The following is a 17,276-nucleotide window of genomic DNA, read 5'->3' as shown; positions in this document are numbered from 1 at the left end:
TGATGACTGTGTTACCCAACATTCATAACACTAAATTGGTATACACCATCTGCGAGTTTTTACAGTCAAGTGCTATGTTATATACCATGTGTTACGTGGTAATGCGTAAAGAGTCTGAAGTGAATAATCCTGTATGTATATGAAATGAACATTTCCAAAACTTAAATTAACACAACAAAAAACAGATTTTGCACCAAATATTCAATCTGAACTTAACTTAATAAATTAACCAACACCTATTTCTAATTACTGACATACAGTACAGACAAGCTTTAACATCTATAATAGTAGGCCAGATCACACAAGAAGCTCAAAAGGTGATGATTTACCTCATCCTCGAACAAAAAATTAAAAAGCTTGCAACAAGTACAGCAAACAAATTTCATTGGATATACTTGCAAACTTTTCTAATCACAAAGTCAGTAGTAGCTTATAATGAGAATTTTCAGAGCTTCTAAAATAAACAATACCATCAAATGTAACATTTTTAAAAATTATTGTAAATTCGAGACGTGCATAAAATAATGTAAGAGAGCCAAAAGACACAAGGAGTGACTAGCAATATTCAGATCAAGACTTGAAAGAGGATGACAAAACAAAGTGAAAGGCCATGGAGCACAAATATCACCAACAACATCAAGTAGACTGCAGTATATATATTTTACGACACTGGCAAGAAGGGAACTGTGGATCATCTGACCTTATAAATATTAAATGTTTCACTTAAAAATACCAAATAAGCAGAAATATAATACCCATTTAAAAATGCTGCATAGTCATGTTCATGATGGTATGACACTTCCCTAACAGTTCCCAAACACGAATGTAAATATATACAAGTAAGACAGATCCACTGTAGACATTTATGACATGTATTTAGAAAATCAACATTTTGCAAAGTTTACAAAATATAGTCAACTGAGCCCAAGGAGAATCTGTCAATTTTTCTCAACCAGATAACAGAAAAGAGAAACTCGTCTTATGGTTCAAATGACACGGCCCTGCCCACACTGAAGAACATAAAACATTAAGAATACTAAGTTAATGGTTACACTATCAAGTTAGTTATCAAAGTAGGCCAAAGGTTTGCTTACTTACAGTAAACATTAAGGTACTAACAGACAACCGCCTTCTGTTTCTCCAAACGTGTTATCATGTCATAATACCAAATGAAAGAACTGAACCATCAAAGTATGGAATTTCTGTAATGAATGCAAATTTTGAAACTTCTAAGGATGAACGACCAAGTAGATACTCCCCCCAAAAAACGAAAACCACCCACCACAATGTTAAGTAATACACGAAAATAGAACATGACATAAGCATTTCACAGGTTTCAAAACAAAGAAATTATGCCTTATAATACACTTACCCTTTTGGTATGCTTTCTAGCAAAAGTTACATGAAATGTATCATAATCCACAGAATGACAGGACAAACGCACCTACACAAAATGCCCCATTTTCGGCAAATACGTCTGTCAACTGTAAGTTCGTGGGCACGTTCAGTGAGATTCTTCAGCGTGCACTTAGACGTAACGTATGCAACATCCATGAAACTGAATTTGAGAGCTCAACAAGTTCGACCTCACTCACGGTTGGCAGCTTTGTGCTTTTAGTTGGCAGTAATGGCTGTAATCGATTCAGCACGTGGATTCTGGTTAAAACATGTGTCATGAAAGAGATGTCGCTAAGTTTGATTTAGTCAATATCCAAAGAAGATTTTTCAGCACATATCCAGTGAAGGCTTTCGAATGGGTAATCTCTCACATAGTATTGTAAAATAGAAATTAAGCCTCTCCTTTTTTTTGCAGTTCATGGTCAGCTGTAACTTAACCTGTATATGCATGTATTATGTCGTTCATTTTCCAGTTGTCATTCGGTGAATAAAGGGTAGTTTTTCACTTGGAGACAGAGTAACGCACTTGAATAAGTTCAACAGATCGTATGCTTTTCTTTTTACGGTATTTTGGAATAATTCTGCTCATTGCCCTGTTCAGATAGTTAACCATTATTTTATGAGGACGATATATAGTGTAAACAGTTGGCCGTGCGGTTAGGGTCGCTTACACTCGGGAGATAGTGGGTTCGAACTCCATTTTCAGCAGTCCTGAAAATGGTTTTCCGTGGTTTCCCATTTTTACACCAGGCAAATATTGGGGCTGTGCCTTAATTAAGACCACGACTGCTTCTTTCCCCCACTCCTACCCCTGTCTGTGTCGGTGCGACGCAAAGCAAATTGTAAAAAATCTAAACAGTGGCTGTTTTCTCAGTCAACCCGACCTCTTCCCCCCCCCCCCACTCACCCACCCCACCTGTCGTACCTCCATCGCCATGGTGGTTAGCAAGGAATTCGAAGAACATTGGCAGCAGAATCAAAATCCAAATTAGCCTACTTTTACAATTCTAAATTTCGTTGTTTAAACTTGTACAGAAAACACCAGTCCCTCGTTTTGTTTTTATTTTTCTTCGCGTGTTGCGTGTCTAACTGCAATAAATTCCAGGATTTCTAAAGTCCTGGGAACACGTGACAGTAATTAATTTCCTAGCGTCATGAGGAATACCAATGAATAGTGGGTTACCCCACCCCTCACTCTCCAGTAGTATTGCGTATTGTGATAAATCCGAATTCGGCGTGTCGGTTGAAAATTTAAGTGAGAATGCAGCACAAGGAATGGATGGTTTGCGTTAGTGTCATTTCAGCACAGAATGATTCTGAAATTCTTCTAACTACAAAAGGGGGTACGGCGGGCCTCTTTGAGCAGTAGCGGCGATTAGGAGGGGCGAGGTGGGGGGCGACTGCCCCCTCCCCTCTACTTTATGGAGAAAACATTACATTTGTATTCCATTTAGCTGGCTGAATCTAGGAATTATTAAAACAAACAATTTACCCTGTCCGGCTCCATGGCTGGCCTTTGGTCACAGGGGTCCCGGGTTCGATTCCCGGCAGGGTCGGGAATTTTAACCATCGTTGGTTAATTTCGCTGGCTCGAGGTCTCTCAATTATACAACGATCTTAAACTATATGAAATTCAGCAAAGTAGTGTGGGAACTCAGAAAAAAATCTCTTAAATACCGCTACCTTTCCACTTATTAAGCCATGTAAATGAATTTTCACCAAATTAATTTAATAGTACGAAATATCATAACCCCCTAGATACATTTTAGATGCTCAATTTTACTCTTAATTCATCCTCGGCTTTAAAATTCTTAGGTTTCTCTTTCGTCTTCTCTTCCTTGTTAGTATGGTGTATGTTTATGAAATGTTAAAAGTATTATTGTAATCTCCTAGATGTTTAGTTTTTAATCTTATTCTTATATCCTCAGTAGGAAAATGTATCTTACGCTTTTTATGTATTATTTTATTAGATTTTGTATGTTAGGTGATACATATAAGTTAAAGTGGCAGTTAGTTACAGCCAAAGGGACCTCTGGTCCTACTTGTAATTAACTTTAAATAAATATATTTCTATGTGTCGTCTTCATCATCATTTCATCCTCACCACGACGCGCAGGTCGCCCATCGGAGTCAAATCAGAAGACCTGCACCTGGCGAGTCGAACATGTCCTCGGACACTCAGCACAAAAAGACATACGCAGTTTCATTTCATTTGTACAAGCCCGGTTGTCTTATCAGCTAATAATTCTTTATATTCTTTAAAATGTTATTTAATTATTCGCGGAAATACGCAAAAGAAGTCGTTCGTCGCGCCTAAGCGATTTGTATAGCGCCACAGCAAGTAGTGGAGACTTTGCATATGCCGTGAGGAAGGGTAGCAGGGGTATATTTTTGCCGAGGTAATGGACACTGAGGTATGATTCACCCACTTGCCGGCGTATCCGTCAGTTTGGTAGTCTCTTTAGTTTAGTTTCTTAGTGTGTAGTCAAATACTACTACAGTGGTACGGGCATGTGATGAGGATGGAGCCTACAAGATCAACCAAAATAAATTTAAAAAGACAGGTGAAAGGAAAAAGACCTACGATCCGATGGATGGACATGATCAAGGTTGATCTAGTTACCAGAGGATGGACAGTGGATGATGTTCTCCATGGTACCATGTTACCGGGTACATTTTGTTGCCTGTATATTTTTTGCCTGCTCCCCCCTCCCATACATACACACTCTTCTAATTCCCAATCGCCGCTACTGTTTTTGAGGGTAAACGCCCTCCCTCAGGCAGGGGAGATTTGGAGCGGTGAAGCACGGTCGTAACCATGTGCGGGGGGACACAAAGTCATTCTCTAGTCATTTATATTTGAAAATGAAAAATTCTGTGCCAAATTAAATTAGGCCTATACAATGTAAAATAATGTTCTTGTTTTTTGTACTGATGTGGCATCTAAATATCACCTGCTGTCCGTACAGATGTGATTCACGTTGCACATGAAATTTCTAAAACTGCGAGAGAAAACGTGAAAAGGAAGAATCTGTTAAAAACTTGGAAAAAATTGATTGTTCATTTAAACTTGTAGGTGGATATTCAGTATTAGGTTCCAGTACCAGTAATGTTACGATTTTTGATACAGCCGAATTCGGCGAGTCGGTTGACAATTTAAGTGAGAATGCAACACAGAGTCAGAGGAAAACAGTGTTTGTGTTAATGATACTTCAGCAGAGAATGATTTGAAATTTATGTTACTGACATTTCGACACAACAGAGTGATTTTGGAACCTAGTGTTTACACTGCACTATGTCTTCTGGTATGGGCTTGAGCAATTTTGTTACTTTCATTGATCTGTCTCTGTCTTATCCTTGGCTTTGACAATATGAAAGTGACTGAGGTATGAGCGATGCTAGTAATGCCAATCCTTCTGCAGCCAGCCCCTGCTATGAATGGTGTGAAAATGTTGGTCATAGGGCTGGTTGGTGCATGCATTTCAGTGAGCTTGTCAGACTGATATGTAATAGCAACTTTTGGCTCAGTGAGGAAAGCAACGAGAAACTACCACATTTCTCTAGTACGCCTCTTTAGTGATGCCTAGGCCATCTATGACAGTTGATGGCGGAGCTGTTGAGGATCCAACCAGCCTTAGGGCTGAAGACTGAACATACATACAGTGCGAAAAATATAATTTAAACATCGTGGCCGGTGCAGTTAGATATATGGAAATAAAGTTTGTGACCTGTGAACGGTAAAAAACTGGCCAAACTTCTGATAGTAGAAAACTCGGTCCCTGATTTACGTACAGTGCTGCAAGTTTATCTCACTGTACCGGTCATAACAGCAACCGTGAAACAATGAAGCTTTGGAAAATTGTGATCGATAGCAGTTCTGATAAGTTTCAGTTAATTATAATATACCTAACTTTAGTATGTATGATTAATGGAGGAAACATCACCCTAGCATTATGTCAGAATTGGGGGCAGGGGGCCCAAAATAGGGGGGAGGGCGTCCTTTCTTAATTACACCACTCCTTGAAGGATGTATGGCAGATGGCGGCCATGGGCCACACTAGGAACTGTTCCGGCATTCGCCTTAGTGCAGGAGAATGGAAAACCACGCAAAACCATTCTCAGGACAGCGGACAGTGGGGACCAGCACAGGCAGAGCTGTCGGACCACTTGTAGGCCGAACTCTACTCTGCATCCGCCGATGTCTCTCTTCTCTCCTGGCATTTGTCCCAATACGCTGAGCGCACATTGGATCCGAATGCGTACGCTATTAAGTCGTACGAAAACGCGCGAATATGTAAGAATAATCCTGACGCTAATAATGCTATGCAGGTTCGCACACTGCACACGACTTTGTCGTGCGTATACGCGCGTTTAAATACGACGTCCGATTACGTTCCCATCTTGCTGGGATTTGATCGGATCTTTACGTATGAACTCCGAGCAGTATGGATGTTTGAAAAGTTCATTACGTTGTTTGTTTTGCTTTACGTCACGCCGACACAGATAGGTCTTATGGCGACGATGGGATAGGAAAGGCCTAGGAGTTGGAAGGAAGCGGCCGTGGCCTTAATTAAGGTACAGCCTCAGTATTGGTGTGAAAATGGGAAACCACAGAAAACCATCTTCAGGGCTGCCGACAGTGGGATCCGAACCCACTATCTCCCGGATACAAGCTCACGATCGCGCGTCCCCAAACGCACGGCCATCTCGCCCGGTCATAATAACGTTTTACATGAAATAAAATGCTTGTAGGAGCAAAGCGACTGTAAATATCCTGTTAAGTGCATACATACATTATCATTATAGACTGTTGTGCCTTTCAGCGTTCAGTCTGCAAGCCTCTGTGAATTTACTAAACGTCGCCACAATCCTCGATTTGCAACTAGTGTTGTGGCCTCATTTAGTTCTAAACCTCTTATCTTTAAATCATTAGAAACTGAGTCTAACCATCGTCGTCTTCGTCTACCTCTACTTCTCTTACCCTCCATAACTGAGTCCATTACTCTCCTAGGTAACCTGTCCTCCTCCATTCGCCTCACATGACCTCACCACCGAAGCCGGTTTGTGCGTGCAGCTTCATCCTCCGAGTTCATTCCTAAATTAGCCTTTATCTCTCATTCCGAGTACCCTCCTGCCATGGTTCCCACCTGTTTGTACCAACAATCATTCTTGCTACTTTCATGTCTGTTACTTCTAACTTATGAATAAGATATCCTGAGTCCACCCAGCTTTCGCTCCCGTAAAGCAAAGTTGGTCTGAAAACAGACCGATGTAAAGATAGTTTCGTCTGGGAGTTGACCTCCTTACAGAATACTGTTGATCGCAACTGCGAGCTCACTGCATTATCTTTACGACACCTTGATTCAATCTCACTTTATTACCATCCTGGGAGAACACACAACCTAAATACTTGAAATTATCGACCTGTTCTAGCTTTGTATCACCAATCTGGCATTCAATTCTGTTGAATTTCTTACCTACTGACATCAATTTAGTCTTCGAGAGGCTAATTTTCATACCATACTCATTGCACCTATTTTCAAGTTCCAAGATATTAGACTGCAGGCTTTCGGCACAATCTGCTATTAAGACCAAGTCGTCAGCATAGGCCAAACTGCTTACTACATTTCCAGCTAACTGAATCCCTCCCTGCCATTTTTTACCTTTCAGCAGATGATCCATGTAAACTACGAACAGCAAAGGTGAAAGATTACAGCCTTATCTAACCCCTGTAAGTACCCTGAACCAAGAAATCATTCTACCATCAATTCTCACTGAAGCCCAATTGTCAACATAAATTCCTTTGATTGATTTTAATAATCTACCTTTAATTCTATAGTCCCCCAGTATAGCGAACATCTTTTCCCTGGGTACCCTGTCATATGCTTTCTCTAGATCTACGAAACATAAACAAAACTGCCTATTCCTCTCGTAGCATTTTTCAATTACCTGGCGCATACTGAAAATCTGATCCTGACAGCTTCTCTGTGGTCTGAAACCACACTGGTTTTCATCCAACTTCCTCTCAACGACTGATTGCACCCTCCCTTCCAAGATGCCAGTGAATACTCTGCTTGTTATACTAATCAATGAGATACCTCGATAGTTGTTGCATTTCTTCCTGTTCCCTTGCTTATAGATAGGTGTATTTACTGCTTTTGTCCAATCTGAAGGTACCTTACCAACACTCCATGCTATTCTTACTACTCTATGAAGCCATTTCATCCCTGCCTTCCCACTATACTTCACCATTTCAGATCTAATTTCATCTATTCCTGCTGCTTTATGACAATGGAGTTTATTTACCATCCTTTCCACTTCCCAAGCGTAGTAATAGTTAGTTTTTGTTTTTTGTTTTTTTTTAATTTACGCTTGAAAGCCTCCGTGGCTCAGACGGCAGCGCGGCGGCCTCTCACTGCTGGGTTCCGTGGTTCAAATCCCGGTCACTCCATGTCAGATTTATGCTGGACAAAGCGGAGCTGGGACAGATTTTTCTCCGGGTACCCCGGTTTTCCCTGTCATCTTTCATTCCAGTAATACTCTCCACTATCATTTCATTTCATCTGTCATTAACCATTGCCCCAGAGGAATGCGACAGGCTTCGGCAACCGGCACAGTTCCTATCCTCACCGCAAGATGGGGCCTTCGTTCATTCCATCCCTGATCCGGTCATTGACTGAAAACAGGTAGTACGTTTTTCGTTTACTCTTGAAGTGGTACACATTTCTGTATGTATTCATACAAAGAAACGTTTACAAGTTACGTTCTTCATGATTTCTAGGGCTTGAATTTCCGCGACTCGTATCTTTTTACAGATTTAAGTTACATTGAACATATTACAGCCGTTGTGAACATTATGACATGATTTTTATTGGCCGTGTACTTTAAAATAAATCATATCTAATCAAAATGGTGTTATAATTATGTATTATAAATGTTTTTTTTAATCGTTCTTCAAGTACTATTCGCATTCTTTGTGATGATAATGCGAAGTGATTTTGTTCGAGTTTTGTTATTATCTTCCAGATATGATGGAATTTCCCTAATTCTTCCCTTTACAGGTATATTTCATTAACACACTCAGTTCTACGATGCTATCTTCTGCGTCTCAGAAGAGAATTCTCCGGCAAAAATAGGTTATTCATGTTGAGAGAGGAAGACAAAACCGAATAGTGAACGATCGCATCGGACGAGCTCGCAACCAATGTGCGTGTTCATATGTACGACTACGGTCGTACGTAACCGTACGAAACAAATACGGATCTGATGTGCGCTCAGCTTTACATGGGATCTGCTTTTCTGCTACGTCTCTTCCACAGGTTCTGTTGTGGACGTCTTCGGGTTTGAAGTCCACATCGTGCATGTCATCCCTAATGATAACCATCCACCTCTTTAGTAGTCTACCACGGGGTCGACTTCCTTCGGGATCGAGTTTGAGACTTGTTTTATCTGCAGAATTGTCTTTCCTCATGAAATGACCGTGCCAGCGGAGACGGGCCCCTCTTGCTTTCTGCACAAAGATTTTGACGTGCGCAGTCATTTGTTTCGTGGTCGTAGCGAGTCGATCCAAAGGACCATCGCAGCATTTTCATCTCCACCGTGTCCCTGATTTCTCATCCAAGGACGGCAGTCTATCCCGTAGAGAGCTACTGGCACTGGCGTAGCCAAAATGTTTCCTGAAACTAGAGCGAGGATCAGCCGTTGTTTTACGTACGATACGAACAACTTAAAACTTACGCCGAAATGACGAATTAACGTAGCGACAAAGAATCTACTAGCAGGGCTCAATACGGCCATTCATAATTCTCCATATTAGTACTGCTTGAATGAAAGGAAGGATTGTGATGCGCGGGGATATTTCACTGTAGAGGCCTCAGTATTGGGAATGTGTTGACAAATGCCAAAAGATGAGGAAAGGGGCAATTAGCCAGGGATTACTCAGTAGGGGGCCGGAACGTGACCACCGAGATAACGGGGTCCACAGCCAGAAACAGTTGAACAACATCGTGTCAGCTTTTGCAGATCAGTTCCAGGAAACTGGGGTTGTACCGTGGTTGAAAGATGTGCTGTGTTTAAGTTGCAGCGTTCGGAAGACTGTGACAGGATTGTGAGCTGCACGTTAGTTTCTCATTTTGTGCCATATAATAACTTTATTTGTCACTAAGGGCAAAATAATGTGCATCATCGGTAAGTTATGATTTAAAAAAATTCTAATAGCAAGACAGATCGCAGATGCGTACCTTAGTTCTATAGGTAGATCTATATATTTTGTCAAATGCCCGGGGACTGATTGGAACTTCAAATGGCACCATCAATTAGCGGACGTGATAACTCAGTTCCAATGGTTCTATCTTCTCATCAAGACGGCCGAGGCTTGAGTCGCAGTCGATGCATGAAACATTTTTAAAATGGGAAGTCACGTTCTATTGATACAGATTCTACTTAAAACACTAGGTCGCGTGCCTTACCTTTCTTTAGTACTTTTGAGTAATAACCGCATCATTTATGATGGTGTATTTTGAGTATCAACCATTCTTCGGGCTTACCTTGTACCTTAAATGGTGAGTGGATGCAGTGGCGTACCCACGAAATAATTTCAGTGGCCAAGTCTAGGCCAGTAGCGTAGACACAATTTTCCCATGAAAGGGGTTGTGAAAAGATGTTTTATTTTGTATTTAGAATTTGCTTTACGTCGCACCGTAGGTCTTATGGCAACGATGGGAAAGTAAAGGGTTAGGAGTGGGAAGGAAGCGGCCGTAGCCTTAATTGTATGTTGTATGTTCAGCCTTCAGCCCTAAGGCTGGTTGGTTCCTCAACAGCTCCGCCATCAGCTGTCATTAAGGTGTGAAAATGGGAAACCACGGAAAACCATCTTTAGGGCTGCCGACAGTGGGGTTCGAAGCGGATGCAAGCACACAGCTGTGCGCCCTTAACCGCACGGCCAACTCGCCCGGTGGATATGAAAAGAAAGCCGGTCCTACCGAGTGCGATGACGGATCTTCTGTAGATATTGATGGTTTTGATTGTTGCCATGTAATTATATCCAACAATCGAAATCATAGCTTCTGTACTCTAAACCGGCTGCATTATTGAAACTGTTCGTAAAATTGATAATATCGTTCTTCGTTTGTGAGGAAGTAGAATCTTCATTTAATTTTTTTTTCTAAAAAAAAAAAAAAAAGAACCACTTTGGTACGACGCCCCGTGAAGGTGACTACCTGCCAGGTCGTAGATATTTCGATCACGGGAGACTCATGGCCAACTCTATTGCACCCACAAACAAGGCTGTATCTTCCCGATCCCATGCCTTTCTCAACTCTGTCAGTGGCGGGCATCGAATGCAGGATGCCTTAAGTCTAATTCTAAAATAAGGTGACCTGAAAGTAACAAGCCGGCCCCGCGGTGTAGGGGTAGCTTGCCTGCCTCTTACCGGAGGCCCCGGGTTCGATTCCCGGCCAGGTCAGGGTTTTTACCTGGATCTGAGGACTGGTTCGAGGTACACTCAGCCCACGAGCTTATAATTGAGGAGCTATCTGACGGTGAGATAACGGCCCCGGTCTAGAAAGCCTAGAATAACGGCGGAGAGGATTCGTCGTGCTGACCACAGGACACCTCATAATTTGCAGGACTTCGGGCTGAACAGCGGTCGCTTGGTAGGCGATGGCCCTTCGGGGCTGTTACGCCATGGAGTTTGGTTTGGAAAAGTGTACAGAGAAGGAAGCGACACCCCTGCAAGGCTCTTTAGCTTCCAGCTAGTTCTTCCGTCCGGTCTCGTGCACTTAGGACAGTTGGAAAACGTACGCCTTAATAAATGCTCTTCATAAAACCTGTGTAAACATACTAACTGAATCTATTTATAACAGTAATCACAAACGCCTCTTTTTCATGTGGTTCAGTTGGTTGAGTCACTGTCCTTCTGAGTCGGAGTTCGCAGGTTCAAATCCCGACTTTGGTCGGTGGCCCTCAAAACGGTGTTGAAATGGCAACAGCTCCATGTCGTTGGTTTCTGGCACGTTTATAAAAATTACACATACGAATATTAGCGTCATAAAACTGTAACTTAATGCTACTATATTCTGCACCCTAGGCTTGCGAGGGAAACGAATTAACAATTTGCTTTACGTCGCAACGACACTGATAGGCCTTGTGGTGACGGTGGGATAGGAAAGGCGTAGGAGTGGGATGGAAGCGGCCGTTCCCTTAATTAAGGTACAGCCCCAGCATTTGCCTGGTGTGAAAATGGGAAACCACGGGAAACCATTTTCAGGGCTGCCGACAGAAGGGTTCGAATCCACTGGCTCCCGGATGCAAGCTCACAACTGCGCTGCCCTAACCGCTAGGGAAACTAATAGGACAAGGTAAACACTTCCTAGCATATGTTGTGACATATATTTTTCTTTGCCAACTCACAAAATATCTCTTAGCCTACCCATACCCCTTACATTCTATATTTACTTATTTATTTATTAGTGCCTTTTTTACAGTGGCGAAGTTAGGGCTCGAGGCCCTCTCGTATATTTAACCACATACTAATCAAAATCTTAAATAGAATACTGAGATACGTAAAACAGTTAAAACTACATAAATTAATAGTTTTAAAAATAAATTTAAATACATTACTAACTAAATTAATATTAAAACTAATTAATATTGAAAAGTGCGGCTGCATGGCTAAATGGTTAGCGAGTTGGCCTTTGGTCACAGGGGTCCTGGATTCGATACCCAGCAGGGTCGGGAATATTAACCATCATTGATTAATTTCGCTAGCACGGGGGCTGGGTGTATGTGTCGTCTTCATCATCATTATATTCTCATCCCGACGCGCAGGTCGCCTACAGGTGTCAAATAAAAATACCTGCACCTGGCGAGCCTAACATGTCCTCGGACACTCCCGGCACTAAAAGCCATACGCCATTTCATTTCAATACTAAAAACTCTTAAAAATGACATCCTCAGGCACGCACACCTTCACACTTCAACCATTCAGTCAGCTGTCCTCAGCAGGTAGTCTCGGCAGGTTTAATTTAATTTCTTGTGGCTATTTCTAGCCGAGTGCAGCCCTTGTAAGGCAGACCCTCCGATAAGGGTGGGCGGGATCTGCCATGTGTAGGTAACTGCGTGTCATTGTGGTGGAGGATAGTGTTATGTGTGGTGTGTGAGTTGGGGACAGCACAAACACCCAGCCCCCGGGCCATTGGAATTAACCAATGAAGGTTAAAATCCCCGACCCGGCCGGGAATCGAACCCTGGACCCTCTGAACCGAAGGCCAGTACGCTGACCATTCAGCCAACGAGTCGGACGTCTCGGCAGGTGACCTTAAATCTTAATAAAGAGCTAGTTTCTCTGACCTGAGCTGACAGGGAATTCCATAATGTGACGCCGATCACCACAAATAATCTATTAATTGTATTTGTGCGATGCAGTGGAATAGAAAGATAGGATCTAGAATGTGTATTTAAGTTGTGAAATGATGATAAAAAGGTGAATTTAGAAGAAATATACAGTGGCTGACTTTCAGCTAACACTCCTAAACACCATCGTTAAAGTGTGTAGCTGCCGACGTTTACCAGGCTTCAGCCATGAGACAGCCTCATAGTATGGGGTGGTATGAACATCGTACCCGATGTTGTAAATAAATCTCAGGCAGGAATTCAGTGCTCGTTGAAGTATAAGTGTTTCTTCTCTCGTCATATCAACTAGTACAACGTAACAGTAATCAAGAATAGGGGGAATGAGTGTCTGTATTAGTTTTGCTTTTAGCTCAAATGGAAATATATCCCTCTGCCGTTTAAGAGGGTGAAGCACTCCAAAAGTCTTTTTTTAAGTATTTCTTTCGTGTGACCAGAACAATCAAATGTTTCATTCATAATTAAGCCAAGATTTTTAACCGGTTTACTGTGGGGAATAATGTTCCCATTCAGTAGGATAGGCGGGTTTGCGACATTGTTTGAGCAGCTCAGTAATTTTCGTGGTCCAATTATGATTGCCTGAGATTTTGTGGAGTTTAGTATAAGAGAATTTCGTTGTGCATATATACTGAATCATCAGAGGTCATTGTTAGTATCTTGTTTTGCAGTGTCGATATGTTATTTCCTGTCACGGATGGTATGTCATTGATATAAATACAGAAAAGTAAGGGCCCTAGAATACTGCCCTGCGGGGCACCACTAAGTTTCATTTTCCATTTAGAGGCCTTGTCGTTTACTGTTACACGCTGTTGATGGTTACTCAAATAATAAGTAAGAAACTTAAGCGCAGCCAGGTCGAAATTTAGCAGTTCCATTTACTTTATCATAGTCGGAATTTCTATAGTGTCAAAGATGCTACTGAAGTCAAGAATGATAAGTTTAGTGAGCAGTCGTTTGTCTATAGCGTTTCTTCTTACCTTCAAAAGTGCTGTCGCGGTACTGTGACCCTTCTTAAATCCAGACTGCAAAGAGTCCAAAGGAGCATTTTTATTTAGGTATTCCAGAACTTGCTCATATACTAAACGTTCAAAGGCTTTAGCGCAGGGAGTATGGACATAGGACGAATGTCAGAGAGAGATTGTGGGTCTAAACTCTTAGGTACCAGTATAATATTCAATATTGTCTGTTTTCCAGACAGTAGGGAAAATTCCGTTTAGTAAACAGTAGTTCAGTATGTGCGTCAGAATAGGCAGGGCATCACCAATAATGTTATGTATAAAAGTAATAGGATTATCATCTACACGCGTGGCCTTTGATTTAATCGAGTACAAAGCCTTTTTAACCAGATTTTCTGTGACACTGTGAAATGTGAATGGTGGATTGGCTGGAGGGGAGGGCGGTGATTCGGTGCAGTTAATTGGGGTAGGTTGAATATTTATTCTACTAGAGTAATCGATCAGTTCGTCAAGTAGAATGTCAGGAGTTGTCTGGCTCTGTTGATGTTTTCCTATTCCCAGAGCTCTAAATTGGTCCCATGCGCGATTGGAATTAAAGTTGTTAGCTAAATTCCGGAAATATGCACATTTTAAATTTCTGATTTACTGCTTTGTGCGATTTCTTAAGATGCGGTAAGATTCGAAGTCTGTGTCATCTAAGGTTTGTTTATAATGTCGAAATAACGAGTCACGGTGGGCCATCATTCTCTTGGTTTCCACATCTAGCCATGGAGAAGGGCGAGAAACCTTTATTCGACGTGTATGTGTGTGTTTCTTTGCCGCATTAATCGCATAATATGTCACTTCTTTATAGCTTATCACATGACCATTATTATAATAAAATTACCGTATTTATATTCTGGCTTGGGGACTTGGTGTTTGTCCCAACATTTTCCTCTCCATATTCAGACAACATACTACACTACCAGGCACCAAAGAAACACACAACAGTGATTACATCCCTCCATGTAGGGTTGCGTCGGGAAGAGCATCCGGCCGTAAAACAGGGCCAAATTCACATATGTGTGACACAGTTCGCACCCGTGACCCCACAGATATAGGAAAAACGGAAGAAGATGATGAAGAAGAAGAAGAAGAAGGTGATGATGATGATGATGTTGATGATGATGATGATGATGATGATTACTATTAGCTTCCGGAATCCGCACGAATCCACCACTCTTACTTGGATCCAAGGACACTAATTTCCTTTTTAGATATTCTATACCACCTAAACTCTGGAAGTTTGGTCACCTATCAAAAATGGCCCCCCCCCGAACTGAAATCCTGGCTACGCTACTGGCTACTGGCCTCACCACTGTTTTAGAAATGTTTGCCTTCAGGTGTTTAGACATCCTTTTGTCGCAGAGAATGTCAGTGATTTGTCTCCACTGGAGCCACGATGCACTGACTCTCACCCTGGTGTCCAGAGTGGAACCATTCGAGGATGTTATAGGAGATCCAAAGCATTGAGGGCGATTAGGGGGAGGGGAGCGAAGGGAGGCAGTAGAGAAAATCTATATATTAAAAAAAAATTATGAAAACTAAAGTCAGTCAGTCCGGCCATTCTATCCGGTCGATTTCCTTCATTCTTTTTTTTTTAACTCAAAGCTATTCATGCACAGATTTGTCATCACCATCAGGTATAAGTACCAACATAGTTGGGGATGTGTGGGATCTGGTAAATGCAGCACGGATGAAGTTTAAGGAAGCGGAGATTGTTATCAGTGGAATACTGTGTAGGAGGGATACTAACTGGAGGGTGATTGGGGATTTAAATGAGACTATGGAGTGGGTACGTGGGAAACTGGGAGTGAGATTTCTAGATCCTAATGGGTGGGTAGGAGACAGGGATCTGCGCTCAGATGGCCTTCACTTAAATCACAGTGGTACATATAAGTTACGAAACTTGTTCAGAAGGGTTATAGGCAGGTACATTCAGGGAAACGGGGTGGCCTAGGGAGCGGTGCTAAGCGAACAGGAAACTGGAAATCAAGTACGGATGACATCAGCATTGTAAACAAAGGAATCGAATGAAGTAATTTAATAGATATATACTTACCTGATATTGTAATAGGAGTTGAATCATGGCTGAGAAATGATATAATGGATGCAGAAATATTCTCACGGAACTGGAGTGTGTATCGTAGGATAGGAATGGTAGGAGGGGGAGTATTCGTTCTGGTGAAAGAAGAATTTGTAAGCTACGAAAAAGTTAAGGATGAAAAACATGGAATTCTGGGTGTATCATCTCATCTCTAAAGATAATATGCAACTTGATGTCTTTGGAGTGTACAGACCGGGAAAGGGTAGCGCTGACGCTGATTCAGAATTATTTGATAAGATAATCAGCTATCTGGGAAACGATAAGGAAAGGAACGTGATTGTAGCGGGAGATCTTAATTTACCAAATATCAATTGGGAAGGTAATGCGAACGACAGGAAGCATGACCAAAAAATGGCAAATAAGTTAATATGAAGTTTAAGGAAGCGGAGATTGTTATCAGTGGAATACTGTGTAGGAGGGATACTAACTGGAGGGTGATTGGGGATTTAAATGAGACTACGCCTGTTTCAGAAAGTGATGGAACCAACTAGAGGGAAGAATGTTTTGGATGTGGTGCTGATAAAACCAGATGAGCTCTATAGAGAAACCGAAGTAATAGATGATATTAGTAATCACGAAGCTGTTTTTGTCGTAGTTAAAAATAAATGTGAAAGAAAGGAAGGTATTAAAATTAGGACTATTAGGCAGTACCATATGGCTAATAAAACAGACATGAGGGATTTTTTAAAAAGTAACTATGATCGCTGGAAAATGGTAAGTAAAATTGTAAACAGACTCTAGGATGGGTTTAAAGCAATTGTTGAGGAATGTGAAAATAGGTTTGTACCTTTAAAGGTGGTAAGGAATGGTAAAGATCCACTATATTATAACAGAGAAGTAAAGAGGCTAAGAAGGAGGTGCAGGTTGGAATGAAATAGAGTTAGAAATGGTTATGGAAGTAAGGAGAAATTGAAGAAACTTACTAGAAAATTGAATCTAGCAAAGAAGTCAGCTAAGGATAACATGATGGCAAGCATAATTGGTGGTCATACAAATTTTAGTGAAAAATGGAAGGGTATGTATAGGTACTTTAAGGCAGAAACAGGTTCCAAGAAGAACATTCCAGGAATCATTAATGAACAAGGGGAGTGTGTATGCGAGGATCTTAAAAAAGGCAGAAGTATTCAGTGAGCAGTATTTAAAGATTGTTCGTCACAAGGATAATGTCTAGATAGAAGAGATGACTAATGCTAAAAAAGTATTAAAATTTACCTATGATAACAATGACATTTACTGTAAGATACAAAAGTTGAAAACTAGAAAAGCAGCTGGAATTGATAAGATTTCTGGGGATATACTAAAGACAATGGGTTGGGATATAGTACCATATCTGAAGTACCGGTACTTATTTGATTATTGTTTGGTTG

The 17,276-nt window shown here is 41.4% G+C and overlaps 2 protein-coding genes across 2 annotated transcripts in view; one reads left to right on the top strand and one right to left on the bottom strand.

Moving 5' to 3' along the window:
• Positions 1-1,496, bottom strand: part of Hyccin (PI4KA lipid kinase complex subunit hyccin) — an 89,564-nt gene extending 88,068 nt beyond the window's left edge. The window contains exon 1 of the mRNA XM_067157248.2: positions 1,373-1,496. The gene's annotated coding sequence lies outside the window, so the exon portion shown is untranslated. The remainder of the gene's footprint in view (positions 1-1,372) is intronic.
• Positions 1,497-1,667: 171 nt separating this feature from the next.
• The window catches only part of LOC136884730 (protein-lysine N-methyltransferase EEF2KMT), a 68,300-nt gene continuing 52,691 nt past the window's right edge, over positions 1,668-17,276 (top strand). Inside the window, exon 1 of the mRNA XM_067157017.2 lies at positions 1,668-1,757. Coding sequence (XP_067013118.2) covers positions 1,668-1,757 — 90 coding nt within the window. The remainder of the gene's footprint in view (positions 1,758-17,276) is intronic.

Source organism: Anabrus simplex, chromosome 13, assembly GCF_040414725.1.
Source record: "Anabrus simplex isolate iqAnaSimp1 chromosome 13, ASM4041472v1, whole genome shotgun sequence".
In the NCBI taxonomy this organism is placed as follows: Eukaryota; Metazoa; Arthropoda; class Insecta; order Orthoptera; family Tettigoniidae; genus Anabrus; species Anabrus simplex.
This window is presented reverse-complemented; position numbering and strand designations above follow the sequence as displayed.